Genomic DNA, 20,499 nt, shown 5'->3' on the forward strand with positions numbered 1-20,499 from the left:
TCCCTACACACTAAGCAGTGAATAGATTTTTATTTTTACGATGACATGTTTTGCATTATTCAAAATAAGCCTAAATAAAATATAAGAAACTGCAATACAAACAGGAGATGGAATCACAACAAATCACAAACCTCCTCTGGAAAAGGATACGTTTTTGAATGGGAAATGGTTAAATTAATAGCAGCTTCTTCCAGTGAAGAATTCCAGACTGCAGGTTTTGTGACATCAAGGTCAAATGCCTGTTTTGCCGAGAAATCACCACCGCCTTTGCTACGTTATTGGAAATTTTATTTCATATTTCAGGTCCCTTTATCTTCTGTGATCCTAAGTGCACTGCCTAGTCTGAAAGTTCACCAGGCAGACTCATTCTTTTCTTACTAATACACCCTTTGTGTCTGCTGGGTTTATAGATTTCATGCCTATCTGTGCAAGGTTAAGATGGGTTACTTCAGATTTTATGGAGACAGCCAAGTGAAGTTCCACACAAGTGGCCAGATGGGCTTAAATGTATAAAGTATACTGTGACCAATGAATTAAATCTGTCACTTTCTATCTCATCTTTTGTCTCTTTGCAGCTGAGGCCATATTAAGATATGAAAACTTGCATCATCAGACTCCTTTCAAACTGAGTAACCCTACTATTTCTGTATTTTTAAACAGCTACACTACCTTGTACATCTTAATGGAATAGAACAAAAGATTTCTGGAGAACCTATCATCCTGAATAAATTTAGAAGACTGATAAATATTTTTTTCTCTAATCCTTTAGATATATATATTTAAAACAATAAATCCAGGGGAAAAAAAATAATCACAAACTCAAAATCCAAATAAGAACGTTTTTTAAACACGTCAACAATTTAGCCATACAGAAAGACAGTACTTTTATATATATAAACATTTTGCATTGCTCAGTCAATGTATGTCTGAAGATTACAAAATACTGGAGAATCTCTTTGAACATTTATTGTTCTGGTTTTTAATTAAGATTCATTTCATGGTCTTATTTTGCTAGCCATTGCAAGCATAACAACAGCATAATAATATATTTGCTTTTAAGACACTAGTCTTATGGCACATTGTACATGGGTGGACTGTTAGAGCCATTACATTAAATTAGCTCGTATATATACACGCAAGGTGAAGAGAAAAATGCACATGTGTTCACGTACAGTCATAAAAACAGCATCATAGAAGAGAAAATGGAAGAGCTTTCAAGAGGCCACATTTGACCCATGTCCTGCTCCTCTTATAATTCAAAAATAGAAAGTAAACTAAATATAAAGCAAAGGGAATTAAATCTAGTGAACCCCTCACTACTAAAAATTTCAAGGAATATTATCGTGGAGGCCTTTCTCTGAGGAGGGCATCTTCCCTCTGCATAATAGGCCTGTGAGATCCTGAATGATCAGTCAGGCAAAAAGCTCTTGAACTAAAAAAGTACTTTGTCTTCATCCCAGGAAACTTCTGGAAGCTTTGACTGAGATATAAATGGTTCATAATCAACATTCCTGTTCCTGCTTGCACTCCTCGGAGAGACGTGCCAAAATAATAAGTGAACATAAACATTCTACGGCAAAGCGCATCTGACTGCCAGAGCAGCAGCCACAGCATTTAATGTACTTGAGAATGCCTCAGAGTTGTTGGCGCAGGCTGATCCCACAACTCCCTGAAACCAGCATGTTATCACAGTGACTCATCCTTTTTTCTTCTTCTAGCCCAAGATAAGAGCCTTCTTTTTAATCACAGATAATGTTGCTATGGCTATTGCTCACAAGCTACACGATTAGACTGCCTTGATGCTCCAAGTTTCAAACTTCAATGAAAACTAATTAGAATTTACATCAAGAAGAACTGGGACCTCTAATTCTCTAATGTTAAATATTCACATAAATAATAATAATGTGAAAACTAACATTTAAGTTGTTAAATGTTAAATAAAAGATTAATATACAACTAAGTTTGGAATGCCAAAGTTTAAAAAAAGACAGGAAATTCCATGTTCACAGGTGTGCAAACAACCGTAACTTCACTGTGTACCTGTACTTTTCCATATGCCTGCCTCACTTAGTATACAAAATGTACAAACAGTAAGTAGAAAGATCTACGTTTTGTTGACATTGCTGATTCTGGCAATACACCTGGAATCTGCAACATAATGCCTGAGTGTTTCCTCAAATATATGTGCATGATGCAATATGAAAATTTGTCGGTAAAATATTACCAAGTTGAGAATATGCTGTTCCTTCTCCTTTCTAGTTACATAGATTTCCAAAACTGAAAAAAATATCAGGTTTGCAACTTCAGTCTCATAACATACAGTGAACTGGTTTGGAAAGGTTTGCTGTGAGGGGAAAAAAGAGATTAACTTCTTTGAGTCGTTTGCAGGCCACAAGACAAAAGTATCAACATAGAGCCCTTACAGCTATCACACTAGAAGTACTTGAAGGGCTGACAGAATAATATCCCCGAAGGCATGCTAGCTAGTTCACAAATCGCATCTCCTAAATGAAGCAATTAGAATAATAAAGATTCAATGAGACTTTCTTGTGCTTGGTACACTTGAGACATCCACTGGTTGAATAATGCACTCAACACTTATAATAATTGTGCAGACTTCTCTTAATAAATAACTGCATACCATATATTCATAGAAATTATGTGTTTAAGAGTAACGTTAACTGCAGTTGTGGGGCTTCTCTGAGCTGGTACCCTGAACAAAATATGTTGCAATATGTTCCAATTTGCCAACAAGCACAGGTAATACTGCCAAGCTATGATAGGTAGCATCCCATCACTATACAAAACTTAGGCTAGAGATCAGCAAAAATAATTTCTTGTGATAACTCTCATCTTTCTGTACAGAGTGTTTTTGTAACCAATGTCCCGAAGTTACATGTTGTGACAAGAAAAAAAGTTTTATCAAAATTCTGTTGGTTTTTTTTTTCTCCACAGCACAGTATTGTAAGCACAATATAGTGAGTTGTGGCTAGCTTTCATGAAATGCAGTTTCTTTTCCTTAACACCAAATCTCTTGAAGTCTTTCTTCATGTAAAATATCAACTTTTCTTTTAAAACAAACAAACAAAAAAACTCGTTCCTTTGGCTCTTGGAATTCCACAGGAAGCTTTGAAAGGTCGTACAAAAGCCAAGAGGAAAATTCAGAAGCCCCAAGGGGAGTGTTTTAAGAAGACATGATTTTTCAATTGATCTCATGATTTTAAACACTGAAAGGTGATTTTTGAATAACAAGCAAGTATTTTGTTGGCTTGTCCCTGGTGGCACGGGAAGTCTGGGGTGCCGCAGCTCAATGAGCTGCTTCACGCCAGCTGAGACATGGAAAATGAAAGAGCTTTGAGCTTACAATTTATACCTGTCTCTGTAACAGGTTAAGTGCATGCACAAGGTCAGTTATCACAGCTCAGCTGATGCATGGGACTGCCACTGCATGCCTCAGCTCTCAAGAGAATCCAATATCTCCTGTCCTCCCCTCTTGTTCTGGAAGACGGCCTCTGAAAGGTGAAGCTTCCTCCTGTCACGCACCTGGCTGAAACTCTGCCCAGACGTTTCTCACAGCCACAAACCCGGGAGCACCCTGCACAGCACGCAGACTCAAATTCGAGGTTGCTGTGCAAGAGAGTAGGCTACCCTAGGGGAAAAAACCCTCTTCTTTGGATGCTCCAGAGCCAGCCACAACCTAGTCTCACAGTTTTGTAAGAAAAACATATTATAAGGACATAGACGTTTGATTTCAATGAAAAGTTCTCAAAAAAAAAAGGTGAGTGAATATCTAAATCACATAGTGTATCCTGTTTCCACACATGGAATCCTTAATTACTTAAAAAAATAAAAAGTACAGATTGTACTAATTCAAATATCAGGAAAAGATTTCCTGAAGGAATAGCTGAGATCAGTGACAGAAACGTAGAAACTTGAAGCTCTCAGTGGCAAACACGCAGTTGCTGTAGCACGTAGGTACAGGGAGTCAGGACTCTTTCAAACCTTCTAAAAGTAGCATCCTTAATCCTCTTTCTTCCCCCTCCTTGGCCTCCATTCCCTCTCTCTGTAACCATGTAATTTATTGCTGGTGAAAAGTGCCAATTGATGACATCAACAAATTAATTTTCTTTCTTCAGAAGAGCTACCAGAAAACTCCAGTGTCTGCTCCACCCCCGTGCTGGGAGCACATCCAAGAACTAAGAATGCGATTCCTTGCGGGGGCTGTAAGAGAACTTGTATCACAGGGTAGCGTTACATAAACTGTAGCCATTCTTCTGCCTTGATGATTTTACATTGATGGGTGCTTTTAAAGGGTACTCCTCTTAAATTTAAGTACTAATTTTCAGCAGCCTCCTGCAGTTGCTGAAAGGACTGCAGTGCTGCCTCGGTATTTCTTTGTGATGCTTCTAGCGGCATGGATCTCCACAAGACTCCTGTCTCCAAGGTCTTTGCCATGTAACAACCAAATGATGGGATTTTTACTACCGTATATGTAGATTTGGCCATGCCACTTAATTAGAAGCAAGCAATACAGACTATGAAAGCAAACCCCAGCCACAAGGAAATATATGACTTCTACCAGACTTGAACATTTGAACACCTTCCGAGATGTGTAAGTGCTTCATGCTTTCTAACACAGTGTCAGGAAAGGCCAGGAACCCAGAAACAAGAAAAAACCCTGACAGAGTCTCATTTCTTTTTCCACTGACCAAAACCCCAAAGTGATTAAATTCACCTTCATTTAGCATTTGCTTATCATCAGAGAAAAGAGAAAAAAAAGTGGTTATGAAGTCTTTGGCTTTGAACATCGAGGTTACCCCATTATTTTGCACTCACAAGCCTCACTAATTTAAAATTTTCAAAATCTAAGCCATATAGAACAAACTTGACTCTGACTGGAAAGCTGGCTGTAGGAACCGGTGAATGGAAGCTGGCTGTAGGAAAGAACAATCCAACAAATAACTATGGGATTTTGCACATATAAATGGAATATCATATAACCTGTGAGCATTTTGTTGTAAAATCTCTATTAATGTAATTGGGAATCATATGCCTGTATAAGTTAAATAAGTTAAAGATGATCTTCATTTTAATAGCCAAGGAAATGTACATGTAACTTTCCAGAGAATATATTAGTTGTTTGGTCTTGTTTTCACATGCAGTGATTGTAGATTTTTAAATATAAAAAGTGAAGTAACAAGGATGAGCTACCAATGATACAAAGGCAGACAGGACATAGTCCAAAGCAACATGCTGAGTTTGCTTTCACATACAGGCATACTGATAAAGCAGCATATGACAATACCTAAAGCTATTTTAACTAATCTTCCACTAACCAACAGTAAAGATGCATTTCTCCCAGACAGACCGAGGAACAATGCCCCTGATCTGCATTTGTGACAGTGAGATGTTTGGTGTAAATGAAGTTAGGAGGTCAAGATTATTGTAAATCATCTGTGTACTTCTTTTTCATGTACTCGGGTTATTTACTAGCTTTCACACATAGTTGATATTTATTGTGCCTAATTTTAGCATGTTTTTGGTTTCTTGCTTCAATAAAGAAAGATAAAATCTGACCAAGACAAATTACATCCCTAAACTCAAGTGAGCCAACACTTAGTGATTCATACTCCCCTACGTGTTTTATTACACCAGTCTTAAGTGTGAAAATTCAGTTTGAAAAATCAGTAGCCAAAAAGCACTGCTGAATTGGGAGATTAAAAAAAAACCCTGTGTCGTTATAATCCCATCTTTAGAACACAGTTCTAAGGCAAGTTTAAAACCAGAAATGCCAAATCCTGCTATTCCAGAGATCAAATAACACTATCTGTTTCACTTGTCTTGAAAGTATTTCTGGTGCCATAAACGACAAAAGCAAACAAACAGAAATCATTGAAACCAATAGGTAGGATTACCATCAGGCTTACCTAATTGGATAAACTGGGGATCACTTTTCACTCCGGGTCCTGCCCCAGTACTTGCTGCCACTTCCACACTATATCGAATACCAGGAACTAGGGAGGGGATGATTACAGAAAAGGTGGAACCATCTACCGTCTTGTTTATATGGTATCGACTTTCATTGCCAAGACACCAAACCTGCGGGGAAGTAAGCATGCGGTATGCATAAATGTTCAAAATTCAACACCAAAGGGTAAGTAGAAGGAAGGATGACACACTCCTTTCTGCTGGATAAATAAATTTAGAATTTGTCACTACTCTAACATCCGCAGTCATGGATTGCTGTCCTAGGCACTGTATGAATACTGAGAAGATACTTCTTGTTCCAAAGAGCAGCTCTAACTACTAAAATTATTTGATGGGTTTACCATAATTCATTTACAGTTCAACCAGTGGCATCAGTGCTAATAAAACTAAAAGCATCAGTAACACGGAACAAATAAGGGAAGCTCCGTAGCCAAGAATCGTTCACATAAACAACAAAGTAAGAACATTCAGTTAAATGAATTTGCAATTCTCTTGCTCAGGTATCATTCGTCAAGGAAGGCTTTCTTTGCTCAAGTGCAAGGGCAAGTCTTTCATCACATGACGTCGCAAGAGAACCGATGTCATGCAGGAATCCAAACATTCTTTTTTTTTGTTTTAAAAAATGGCAGCAAGAGGCAAGGATTGAGTAATATGCCATCTTCTATTAAGAGACAACAGTATGATAGCAGATCTCATTTTTTGGTTGAGATCAGGACACAGGTCTAATGACTTCAATTAACTGCTTTATAAATTACATCAGTGATATTAAATGATCGGGAGAAACAATATGATGCGGTATTTTTATCACTTCAGGCCTGCACCATTGATGTGGCAAATGCTTTTAATAGTATGGTTGAACTCCCAACTGTTATTGAAGGCGAAGTAGCAGCTAATCTAGATCTGCTAAAAATTGATGAAGCCATGTTGATTTCCTTCTTATTCCCTTTCCACAAACGTATTGCTCTACAATGAATGTTTATCCGGAAAGTGAAATTAGTTAAGTTCAGGACTTTACCTGTAAAGAAGCAAACTTTCCTGAGAACAGCAGCATTTTTGAACCTGTAGTGATTGTACACAGGAGGGAAGATTTTGCTTTTGACATATGGAGCTCCTGAAAGATTTAGTACCCAGATAGCTGCTCTTAATCCCTCGTGCAATTCTGCTGCTGTGGAGATTGCCAGGTGAGTGAGCTACAGTTTCACATACAGAACACTTGCTAGGGCCCTTTCTGTAGAACCTGTTCCCCCTAGACACTGGAAATTTTATTTCACCTTCAGGACACTGTAAGACTCTTTTTCCTTCTCTAGATGCCAAGGATTGAAACAAGGCTAGTGGGACACTGTGAGGATCTTAAATGTATTTTAAGCTCCTTTGAAATAGAATCCCAGTGCAGCATGTATATAACTGCTGCTGCAGAGCAGGTCAGAGCACATGAAGAGAAGAGAATCTCCTTTTTATATTTTGATACTAAGTAGAGACTGTTTCAGTCAGTATTAGTATAATTATTAGTAATATTAGTAATACTGCTCTTAAATCCTAAAGGATGGTCCATGAAAATGCTCTTATGTAAATAAGAACGCGATAAAGTGAGGAACGAAAGATTTAAATGTACATTTTCCATTATGCGATTTTCACAGAAATTGTTACTGCCACTGTGTACAATGGTGTATGTGCAAACAATAAAACAAATGTATTATGTACTTGTAACTATGTACTACAGATTCACAAAAATGTTTTGTTCTTAGGTGCTCAAATACACAGAGAAAATCACAAAACCAGAATGCTAAGTTAAACATCAGGTTGTTCAGTACTTGTCATACTACATTTGACTGTATACCTAAATAGGCAAGTGAAAACAAACTTTTAGAATATTATGAAGGAAGGAGGAATTCACATTATAATAGACACACAATTGGTATGACAAGAGACGTTCTAACTTCATGCTAGGGAAGGAGGGATTGACATCTGCTGTGATTTGGCTTTTTGTGTGTGCTACTGACACCTCTTCAATTAAGATGGTACCCTCCTTCCTATTTATTTTATCCCTTAATTAAAGTAGGTACACTCTTGCTGAGAAAACACAAAATTCCCCACATATGCGTACCTTTTTTTTTTCTGGGAGAAAACACAGAAGACAGAAAAACAAAGAGGAAAGAAAAAAGAGAAAAATCTTACAAGACTTCTATTTGTTTTTTCCTTGTTATGAGTTCTTAATCTTAAATCACTGGTTCTGCATTTATTTAGCTTTTAGACAAAAATATTAATTTCATACAGCAACTGAAATAGCAATTACATATATATTCATTGTGTCTGTTTTCTGTCCATGGTGAAAAGCACAAAGGAAAATAAGGGCATCTACACAATAAATGTAGATGTGAAATGTGCCAGTGTGCCACCTACTGCTACACAAGCACTACAAGACGCTTACTCTTATACCTAGTAGCCTATTACCTCTGGATGCTAGGAGGTATGTTAGGTATTATATCCACCTGGAAATGTGAATTTCCTGACTTACTGTTTTGTCCTTACAGCCTTAACATTCCTCTGATGCAGTTGCTTGATGGAAATAATTCCATCTCTTTAGCTCAAAGTCTGTCTTTAAATAAAATGACTTTGCAACTATTTTTTTCCAATTACATTAGGTATCTGAAACTAAGCCATAAAGTAATTTTTTTTTTTTTTTACCAGTTGACCAGGTTCTGAAAGGTGTTTTATTATTCTAAATTGACCATGAAGCTTAGCGATCTCTTCCTTTTCCCATTTCTACTGAGGAAAAAAAAAAAGCAGAATGAATTTTGATGACTAGGAATGTATGTCTGTAGCACAGTGTTTTAAACTGAAAAAGAGCCAAGACATTCTCGTTTGAAAAATTTTCTCAATAATGCTAATTTGCAGGAGACTGAAAGCAAAGATCCTGCCTCTCCATGGCTGTAAAGCTTACTTGATATCCACTACTAGACATTTAAAACATCTGTAGCTTGCTCTAGGAAAAATAAGCTTCATTTACTTTGCTATGTAAATTATCGCAAAACAATTTGAACTTAAAATACATACAGTCTATGTTGCTAAACAAACATCAAATAATGTTACATAATGTACTTGTTAAATTGTTGTACAATTTGTTAAAAATGAAATAGCATGAGACCTGTGTTTGTGTGAAAAAAAAATTCTATACACTGAATACATTTATTATTATACAAGCACATTCTTTACTTGAAAATTTTCCATTTGTTTTAACTACCCAGTTACGCATAATTTACTCAGATCTTAACACTGTTAATTATTATCCCTGAGCTTTTCAACTCATTAAGCCTGTTGATATTTACTACCTTGGCCAATGTCTTTGAGTCACAAAACAGTTCTCAAACAGGTATGGTTCCCTTTCTACTTGAGCGCGCATTTCTCAAGTTATAATGAAGGCAAGAAGGTAGTTGTTTTAATTAAAAGTGTTGACCCTTTGCTTTGATTTATGGAGGCTGTTTTAATTGCCTTCTACCATCTAGACAGAATTACTAAATATGGAGTTTGATTGAAAGAAGTGATTTTCTAGCTCACTTGCTCTGACTAACCAGTAGATGGAGCCAAGCATCCATGAACAACCTAATCTGCCACTACCTGGCCAATGTCTCCTCTGCCAGGGGACCAAGGTGGGCCAGCAGTACCTTATACTCCTGAACGATCCCGTTCTGGTTGTCCTCGGGGGGTGGCTGCCAGGTGACCACAATTGCTGTCCCATTCCCATCGTTCTTGGTTACTGAAACACTCTGAGGTGGAGCACTTGGAGCTGTTTGGAAGGAAGGAAGAATTGGGCGGTTATGTTCGTCACAGACAGAGGTGAGCTTTTTTAAGAAGAGGATGATTTCTGGGCTACACAAATGCATTCTTTTATGCCCCACCCTTCACTAAGGGCAGTTCTTGCCCACAAAACAAAATGATACAGGAGGAAAGTGATGTGAACCTGCAACCAGGCTCCTGAGTTCTGCTGCAGTCTTGCTCTGCAGGACAGGAAAAGTCACACTTGTCACTAGACTCTCCAACCTCAGATACACATTAGCTGAACGTCACAGTCCTGAGCACTGAATTTCTCATTGGTCTCAAATGACCTCACCCAGGACCGATAGTTTTGGAAAATAAAGTCTAGAAATTGACCCCGATAGAATGCTAAATCTCAGTTCCTTTAGTGTGTAAATAATAATGAGCAATACACAACTTCTCAAAATCAGGACAGAATTTGTTAATATTAACGCATTTATAATAATAATTGATGTTTTGCATTTTAAATAGTCTTTCTAAAAACTGGATGCTTAGCTGATGCTGAGGATGAATGCATTTAAGCACACCTCTTGAACCACTCGCAGCAATAAAGCAGAGCTACACGGCATTTCCACTGGGGAGGGAAGAGAGAAGGGGAAAGGTTGCACATCCCGACAGAGGCACCGAAATCCCTATTCAGAGGCACCGGTCATCTTGCATATTCATTATGCCCGAGCAGTAACAAAAGGAAGAGTTTCCTGAACGTTCTCTTTTTAGCACGTGTATGAGATGGAAATACATAATATAGTCCACTATATCTGTTGCCCTCATTCATCTTTTCATTTTGTCTTACTGATTGATCCAGATATAAAAGCCTTCTAAAAATGTGGTTTCCATTCCCTCAGCTATAGCGCTTTGATGATTTCTGTAGTGTCTGCTACCTACTCAAGATAGTGATTAGCAAGTGCTCAAATCTGACAGAAGTCACTTGTGACCAGACCATGAACTCAGCAGGGAGGAGTGCACACTGCAGTGAAGATAAAAAGCGCATTTCCCATTGTGTGTTGGAAGGGATTTTTGCACATCCCTCTCTCTCTGTCTCTCATGCGTGGTTCTGAATATTTACTTCTGTGTCACCAAACAATTCACACAATGATCAGTCCAACACAGCCTCCTCTGCCGCAGATTGCTGTTCTCAAACAGCACGCACTTCAAACAAAATCAAATAATGAACATATCAGAGGAAAGCGGGCCAGACTACTACTTCAAAAAGGAAAGATGAAGACAGTCTGGCTCCTACTTGCCTTCTTCCAGGGTCTTTGCAAATTTCACTTCGCTATCTGCTCCCTGAAACTCATTAAAAAAAGGCCGGGCCTTGATTTCGTAGTTTACACCTTTCTTCAGCTCGGGAATGATAACGCTGTTTTTGGTTGGAGTCCTCACTTCAAAGATTAACCACTCTGACTCTCCGTAGGATGCTGGCGTAGGCCGGTACAGAATTTTATATCCTTGAATATACTGGGATTGCTGGTCCACCTGGCAAGACAGCAGAACACACAACACATCCTTTAAAAAAGATGAACTGGGAATGATGTCTGTGACACTATGCACGGTCCTTGGACTATCCGTTCATTTTATTCAAAGTAAACAACACTGCCGAAGCAGATAAAGGCTCCTTGCATTACAGCAAATTACAGGCCTGATGCACAACTGCCTTAATCTGTTTGATGCTAGTGGAACTGCTCTGGTTTCCACGGATTTATGAAGGCATTAAAGAGGGATAACAGAGTTGTATAGTATGCCCCGGCTCCGTGAAATGAACAGCCTTTGCATCCGTGGAGCGATGGAGCTCAGTACAGGCGAGACTTCTGCCCACCCGAATCTGCCCTGCAGGGCAGGGGGCACACAGGGAAAGGGGGGAGGGTGAGGGCAGGGGATCTACAGCTCCACAACTCAGGGTGATGAATACCAAGATCAAAGAGAGAGCCTGCCAACTCTCCGGAGGGGTGGAAGCCTCCCAAAATCCATGAAATGAGCACCGCTTCCTGCCTGCTTCCTCCTGGAGAAAGTGAATGGGAAGGGCAGCCAGCTGGCACTATCTCCATCGCGGTGATTAGGCTGGGCTCTGTCAGAGGGCAGATTTGTCCCAGCACTTCCTCCACGTCCACCCACTCAGCGGGAGGCTCCTCTCCTGGAGGGAAAGGGCTGTTTTGAGAAGGCTCTGAACGGGCTCATAAAACTCAGTAGGGGATCACAGGTGAGACTTGGAAAAGCAGATCAAAATGATACTCAGTGGTACCGAGTCTTTTTTAGACCAAGGTAATTTTATAGCACGCATATAGAGAAAGGGATCTTAACGTAAACGAGGGTGGGACTCAATGTGTTTGGCTAGAGCCGAAACAAAGCTATCTTAGAGAAGTGATGTCTCATGCAGCATTCGCTATCTTAACTACCAGTTTCAATTTCTGATGAACAAGAAAGTCCAATAATAACAACTACAATTTTTTTTAAAGTGCATCAGTTTCTCTATTTTCAAAAACCTCATACAGTGATACAATAAAACTGTTTGCTTGCAATTTTACTCCAAAAAGCAACAAGTTTCTTTTTTAATAATCACATAAAGAATGCGTATGTTAGCTGAAACTGAGGTAATGCTTATTTTTGAAATTGCAGAGAAGCCACAGGCCACCCAAGAGACTGACAAAAACTGCCTGTCTGGAAAAGGTTGTTCTGTAAGTAAAGGTCAAACAAAATCGTGCTAGGAACCTTAAAGATGTTTTAACATTATTAGTTAAAACAGGAGATTGCCTGCTGCAGGTGGCCGTACTGCAGGTGACACTGTAATGAGCGTGCAACACAGCTGATATTATTCATACTCTTGCAGCACTGAGGAGCCCTGGTCATGGACCAGAACTCCATTGGGCTAAGGCTCATCTACAAAGTCAAAATGCCTTTTTTTCCTGTTCAAAATGTTCTGCCATGGCATGGCAGGGGCTACACCCTGTGCTCTCCTACACTGTCCCTGCCAACATATATGTTTAGATGGAAGCCCTAAGAAGACCTCAATGCTCACTCTCTTTGGATTTATTCTTGCACCTGGTATAATTATCCCCCATTTTTACTTCCTTCTGCATTCATTCTATTTTAAAACTGCTCCTCTTTGAAGTACATTTTCTTATCTCATTGCTTGGTGCTTGCAGATTCCTGTGTTCTTCTTTCTCTCTATTTCTACCTCTCGATTGCCAAATGTCTCTCACAGTGAGCCATTTCTAATCCTTTCTCTCACTGAGGCCTCAGCCTTGTAAGCCTACTTGAATCTTTTTCACTTATGTTCCCATTCCCCTTGCTTCAGCACTCCTACAGTATTCTTTCCTCACTCTCTCATTTCCTCTGCTATATCCTCCATGTGGACAACTTCCCACTTCCAGGACAACATCAACACAACATCAGAAAGCCGTTTGCCCTTTTTATCTCTTCTCCCTATACTGTGTGTACCCACAGCACCATGGGGAAGAACAGGTTCAGATGAGGCTATATGGGCTTGGGTGTGTTTCTCACTATGTATGTAGGATGGAGGTAACGCTTTCAAACAGAATTATGCAGTATTTCTCTCCACTGGTGACTGACAGACAGGGAATTGCCCATGTTATCTCATTAGGGGACTGACACACTTCCTACTCAAGCAGTGCAAAAGCTTCAAATGATATGACTTAAGGAGGCTTTGATCAGTCCTTTAGCTTCCAGAGGAGGACTCTAAAACTCTCACCATATTGTAAACAGCAGTCTCTATGGAGACATAAAACAGTGAAAATGGGACAAAATGTCATGAAGTAGGAAAGCAATGCCCAAGTAGCACTCATTCCAAAGAAAAACATTTGCAAGCATACAAACTACACAGCTTCTTAAAGTGTGACTCCACTGCAGTCAAACAGTAAAATTCAGCAGTATATATAACCACCTCCATGACACAGATTTATTATACTTACAGTCCAATGAACTTCAATTGAGGAGGAAGAAAGGATAGTAGGGTTGTGCAGATGCAGCACTACATCACCTAGTTCTCTCTGGACCTGCTTGTGATCCACACCTTGACTTGTTGGTGGAACATCTGTAATAATTTAAGATTCCATTCTCACAAGTATATATGATTGTTAAAATAAGTATATGTAAATATAAATGAATATATCATAAAGTATGCAATGTGATCACCAATAATGTTTACCCTAAGTACTTCCCAATTATGTAAGAAAAAATCTACATGAAGTATTTTCCAGAGCAAATCACACCAATGCTTTGGTATTACCAGATCAATGCACTGTGTTTTCTTCGACAAACATGAGGGAAACACTACACAAAAAGAAAAATCACACTCAGAGATGTCTTTGGTAAATTACTACAGCAGCATCTCTTTATTCTTTCCTGCTGGGAGGAGAAAACATTCTATTACCTATTGCAAATTCCAAGAGATTAGGAAACCTATAAAGAACGGCAAAAGCAGAAGCTGTATTCTCTGATAAATTAATGGGCAAACTTACTGGTTTTAGTTACAAAATAAATGTAACAACCGAAGAAAAGAAAAATGAGTCATGTGGCTGCAGGTTCTCTGATGGCAAGCGACTTCTGAAAACAGGAGGCAGAGCACAGCTGAGTGCTGTCTGGCTCTTCTGACATTTGGTCTCATAGCTAAAAGAATTGTTCATACACAAGAAGGGACAAATTCCTCTCAAATACACAATGGTACAACGGAAACATATTTTCTGCATGCAGAGCCCTTGAAAAACAGACTTAACTGAAACGGAATGACTGTCAGATATGTATAAAATCTATAGGGCAGTCACTAATAGGTTGTCTAAAATATACATGTGCTATGGACAGCAGAGTAACATCATTTCTGTATTTATTTCTTATCTTTCTCTTTGATCACTTAATTTTAAACAAATACCATGTTGACTATGGCTAAAAATCACAGACTGGGAAATTCAAATTAATTAAAAGTAATATAGTGATATGTTTTGGTTTTTTTTTTTATTAATCTAATTCCAGATACAGATTAATGGATTACATAAACTTTGCTTCAGCCCACTACTTCCCTGCCTGACCTCTGCTAATGACAAACAAGACCAGGAAATCTTCAAGGGTTCTGTTCTCTGAAGACCTTGGAAATTTCCATACCTGTCTGCTTACAAGACATGCCAAAGAGACAGTGTACAGAAATTGTGAATATATTTCTGCACAACTACAACTACTGTAGTAACCAACACTGTAGGTGTACAGACTATCTTGACAGCTGAGGTTTGGCTAGTGCAGTTGATGCTGATATACTAGACGCTTATTAAATGCAAGTGCAACAGTTGTAAAACATGCTTTTTGCCATGGTGGTCATAGTCTCAGTTTGCTATCTTTTGGTCTTGTCTAAATAATAATAAAACCATTGTAAGACTGCACTGGGACAAGGCATGAGGACAAGCTTCATTGCAGAAATATAGTTCCCATTTGGGAATATAAAGCCTATGTCACTTTGAACTTTTATCATACAGTTTCCTCAACATATTTACAAGAACATGGGATTTCTTCAAAGTTAAAGAAGCAAACTGAGGTTAGCGTGCAGTCAGTGGGTGACAAATCTGGACTCTTAGCAAGGACCGCTGATAACAACAAAACCAAAAAACCCTCCTCTGAGTCACTGCTGTATCCACATGTAGTACGTTCCGCCATTTATCATTTCTCTCCCCTCAAAGTTTGAAAGCATTAAAGATAGAAGCTTCTGTTTGGAGAGTTGCCTAAATATGCCTGCTTAGAATGTAGCAGGAAAAGCCAGTGGAATAATTAGTTCTGTCTTTGCTAGTCATAAAAGATGAGTCATCGACGATATGAATCAAACTATTAATAGGCTCAGCCATTTGCATATCTGTGCTATATAACAATATGTGTGTTTTCTTGTCTCTGCTCCAAGCTTCCAAGACAGGGACTGTCAGCGAGAACACCTAAGCATGTTGTAAAAGTGTAAAGATGAAGGTAGGTTAGGTTCCTGGTCTGGACATGCGCTTTGGACAAGACTATACCACCCTCTAGACAAAAGTGAACTGGGAAATTTTTGAACTTACTTAGCTAGACCATGACTTACACAAAACTGAAACGGTATTGGAAGAAGAGTGGAACTGCTTTAAAAAACTTGACACTTGATTACATTTCTTACAATTGATGGAAATTTTATCTATTGGTTGTTATTTTCACTCAGGCTTTGTGTGGTTCTCAGGTCTTCAGCTCTACTAGATGCCCAGAGGAGAGCGAACCTTTTCCATGCCATTAGAAACCATTCAGGTCTGTTGAGTGAACAGAATGCTGCCTCATTCGCTGTTTATCAGAGTCAGGTCAGCGATCAGCTCATTTGGGACATTCAGACCCGATACCTTATCTCAGCTCCAGGAATGAAACTATACTGCATGAAAAATGGACTCGTGCAGAACACTGCAGCCTGCCCACATAGTAACACGTGTTGCCCTATTCCCAGAAATACAGAAGTCACTAAAACGTTACTAAATCTCTCCTTGGTAACAGGCTTTGGAACCTGTGCAATCCCTATTTTCCATGTGGCTGTGACTCCACTGTCTACTGAAATTGTCACCCATTGGGAGAAATGCATAATATCAAAGGACAGCAATGTGAAATTATTCACTCCTCAGGGGAGATGAAAAAGACTTGCTTTCAGACCAACTTCAGAAAAAATGAAATGTCACCAAAGGAAAACACTTTGTTTCCTTTAAGGAACTTCCTTTCAAAAACAAACATATACTTACTTATACAAACAAAGAAACAAACATACAACACAGGCACTCTTAATAAGCCAGTGGGTCAATTTCTCCAGTAAGTAGGAAAAGGAAAAAAAAAAAAAAAAAGAAAGATGATTCCTATCCCTTTTACTTTGAAAAAGTAAGTCCAGTTTTTCCTTTCTTAAGAATCTAAGTATTTCTACTGGAAAAATGCAGGCTGCAAAGTTGCAATGCATTATTCCCTGTACACCATTGTAAGTGTCATTTATTTTCTACAGTGAACACTAAGTTATTTTCGATTTTACACAGCCGGATTCAGTCCATAGCTGGATTTCAGCCATAGCCGGAGTCAGCGGATAACTCCTTCATCCACCACTACTCAGTCTTTTCTTCCACTTGGCTATCTGTATGCATTCTCTCTCTTCCCTACTATTTTAATTTCAATAGTTCTACTACTGAAATACTTTTAATGTATTGCCAGAACCTCTTCTTTACTGGCTCATGATGCCTAATTCCTTCAAATTTTAAACTTCTCTCTTTTCTAATGCAGCAGAAACCAACTTAGATTATGTGCTGTTTCTCTCTCTGTCTCAGTCTTAAGCCTCATTTGATTCACTGGACATAATAATAACATTTCCATGGAATTTGAGGATTTGAGTGAGAACTTAAAAAACCCAGAGATTACTTCCGTTGTTAACAAGAGCTATTCTGCAAGATGTAACTATCTTTGGAGAAGAGATACTAGGGTTCCCTTAGGCAATGCAATATGTTGTCTAAGCAGCTTTCAGAGTCTCTGTTATAGAGAAATACAAGTATGAACACTGTATTTTACTATCTAGTACATAGTCTAGCCAGGATAGGCAGATGGTCAAAAGCTACAAGAATTCCTGCATCTGGTGTTGCTCAATCAACTTGTGACAGCCACTGTGGACACCTAAAATGTTCAGTATCAAAAGCTTACCTTGAGTTTTTACTGGATCAGATATTTGGCTTGGGTCACTTAGTCCATATGCATTAGCTGCCCTCACAAGGAATAGATAAATTGCGTTAGGTTTTAGCCCTTTAACTGCAAAACTCTCTGTTTTCACGTTTTCAGCTACAGTTTGCCAGCTGCTACCAGATGCATGGCTAAGGATAAAACACACACAACAGCAGGTTAGCACGTGCTTCTTTAACAACATATTATATACATGCTAAGTGCAGCGAGATCACATGAGGCTCATATACCTGAAGGCTTCAATTATGTAAGAGGTTGGTGTTGCACCTGAATTCAAATTAGGTTGCCATGACAATGTTACTGTATTTCTGCTGACATCTGTAACCTCGGGTTTTGACGGAGCACTAGGAATCAAGTTTGGGTCAGTGGGTCTTGGTGGCTGCACTGGGACTCCAAACTCTAACAAAGGAGAGAGAAATGCTGAGTATAGACAGGAAGCAGCTGTAAGCTCAATGCTGTTCACATCTGCACTGGCAATTTACAACAGCGTCAGATAACTCCTGCATTTCAATTTCTGATTTTCCTTTATGTATTTTCTCCATGCAGAGAAATCCTAATTGATTTACCTTGGACCTCTATGTATGCACTCCATGTAGCTTCGCCACTTGGGGTTGAAGCAATGCAGGTGTACCGACCAGTGTCGCCCAGCTGAGTGGGAAAAGAGAAGAATAAATATTTGAAACAATCAGGCACTCAGTGGGCTAGAAAAGTAATCACAGCTCTCTCCGTTCCCCCATGAATATGGATAAATGTATTAGGCTGCAAAAACTCTGAACCAGAAACTTCTTCTATTAGAAGTTATGATTTTGTGTGCTGCAAAATGAAAATGGATACTTATTTCTGAGCATTTGTTAAACAACTGGAAAAGATGCAGATTCTAATTTAATGTTACCTATTCTGTAATGAACAAACTAAAGGCCAATTCTTGGAGCATTTATTCCTTCAGAGGTCCTAACAAATAAATTGAGAAGGAGCTCAGATGACAAGACCCCATGCAACTGTTAATCTTCTGCCTAAATAATGCCCGGGATTTGTCTGGACTGCAGCACTGGAGAGCATGTCACCCTTAAAACAAAGCTTAAATACTGCACAGGGCCTCGTACGTACAGGGTTCCCTGTGTTAGTATAAATTTCACTCTACGGCAGACCCCAAAAGGAATCTCCATATGCTATTCTCATCCAGTTCTGAATGTTGGATTATTTGTCCATATGTGACTTAATCACATTTCAGAAGAGTTTCTTTTTTTGCCCCAAAAGAAATGCTATCCTCCTAAGGCCCCAACCTCAGCAGATGAGCTGAATGGAGACCCTCAAACACCAGAGGTTCAAACTCTACGCCAGTGTAACTTGTAATTGGTAACAGGGCAACTCTAGGGAACATAGTAAAGTCATGTATTTGGCCTAATTTAAAAAAAATACTACATTTCAAACCACAGAAAAGACAGCACAGAATAGCCAGTATGCTAAAACTTAATAACATTTCAAAACATTTTACAGCGTACAAGGCATGACCAGCAATATTGACCAGGTACTTCCTGTAATTCCCTAAGGAAGCCAAGTATTTGACAGGTGGTTAACCATTTTAAGCTATTTTTAGACTGTTGAGTCAATATGTTTAAACTTTAATAACTGTTTTGAAAAAGCTGTGTATGCGGCTCTATTACTGCAGTATGCTAAACAAAGGTTTTCTTTATAAACCTTTGGAATAATCAGATCATTTTAATCCATTAGTGCTAAAGCCCAAATAATTTAAGGATTCATCTTACAGAAATACAAGTTTTGCTTTCCCCTTCATGTTTTAAGTACCAAGTAATTCCCTTAATGAATACCTCTTAAAAGCATTTTTCCTTATGAACTCTGAAATACTGTGCCCTAGGCAGAATAAGCCAAGGTGTTAAGCATAAAGAATGAACTATCTGAAAGCATGAAGTATCAAATATTTTAATACATTTATTTAACATTTCACTAATCTTAAATTAGGATTTACTACACCAAAAGTGCCGGGAGGTGAAAAAACAAAGTGAAACAAACAACAAGAAAACCTGTTTGCCAGTTCAAGCTACCTTGGCATATCGGATCTGTAATGCTCCTGTCTCCAACTGCTTGATGCGAGAGTCCTGGGTAGAAATGAGGATCCCATCCTTTTTCCAGAGGATAGTGGGCATTAAAGTGCCTGTGGCCACGCAGTTCAGTACTAAAGTACCATCTACAGCTACAGTCTGATTCACAGGACCCTGTCGAATGACAGGGGGAGGCCGGTCTGCAATCACTGCCAAAAGGAACAACCAGAAAGAGATTTCTGCAACTGGAAGCAATTTTCTAATCACCTAAGGAACAGCAGTTGCTTGAGGCTTTGAAACAAACTCAAGATAATTAAATAAGAAATTAAAGTTGGAGGCATGCGTTAGTCAGGGCAGGGTGCGTTACAGTGATGCACAACTACAGAATTTTAAAATGACACACAACACAGTATTTTCAGAAAGGAAAGAAACATTACATGTTACGTAGTGGTATCTGCTAAGGCATTCCCTAATGCCAACATCTTTGTAAAGAGAATGAGAAAGGACTTCCCAAATTCTTTGTCAAGGCACAAATTTCACCTTGTTCATCTACCATGTGGCAGGCCTGTATAACAGAATCCATACTTTCAGCATTCAAAGACAGAAAAAGGAGGTAGGCAGGCAGGGGATAACCTGGCAAATATCTACTTCTTAAAAAGAATTTAATTGTGTACCATCAACTCATCTTGGTGCTGTTTCCTAAGTGGGAGATGCCTAGCAGTAGGGTAAACACAAAGCTAATGAATAGGACCATATTAAAAATTTCAGGTAAGAAATATTTTTCCAATAGTTTCTGACTTTTAGTTCTATGATGACTTAATCTGTCAACATGACTTCAAAGTCACAAAGAGAATCCCACAGTGTGTTTGCATCAATTTTAATGCATCTTTCATACAATGAAAATTAAATGTTATTGATGGGTTATTTAATA

The 20,499-nt window shown here is 38.8% G+C and overlaps 1 protein-coding gene across 1 annotated transcript in view; it reads right to left on the reverse strand.

Annotated features, from left to right (window-relative positions):
* The window catches only part of ROBO1 (roundabout guidance receptor 1), a 659,248-nt gene that overhangs the window by 45,843 nt on the left and 592,906 nt on the right, over nt 1-20,499 (reverse strand). The window contains exons 11-18 of the mRNA XM_035902213.1: nt 19,572-19,777; nt 18,075-18,156; nt 17,739-17,907; nt 17,473-17,639; nt 13,728-13,849; nt 11,046-11,277; nt 9,651-9,772; nt 5,928-6,099 (exon numbers count right to left, since the gene is read on the reverse strand). Coding sequence (XP_035758106.1) covers nt 5,928-6,099; nt 9,651-9,772; nt 11,046-11,277; nt 13,728-13,849; nt 17,473-17,639; nt 17,739-17,907; nt 18,075-18,156; nt 19,572-19,777 — 1,272 coding nt within the window. The remainder of the gene's footprint in view (nt 1-5,927; nt 6,100-9,650; nt 9,773-11,045; nt 11,278-13,727; nt 13,850-17,472; nt 17,640-17,738; nt 17,908-18,074; nt 18,157-19,571; nt 19,778-20,499) is intronic.

This window comes from Egretta garzetta, unplaced genomic scaffold (genome assembly GCF_000687185.1).
Source record: "Egretta garzetta isolate BGI_Z169 unplaced genomic scaffold, ASM68718v1 scaffold289, whole genome shotgun sequence".
NCBI lineage: Eukaryota > Metazoa > Chordata > Aves > Pelecaniformes > Ardeidae > Egretta > Egretta garzetta.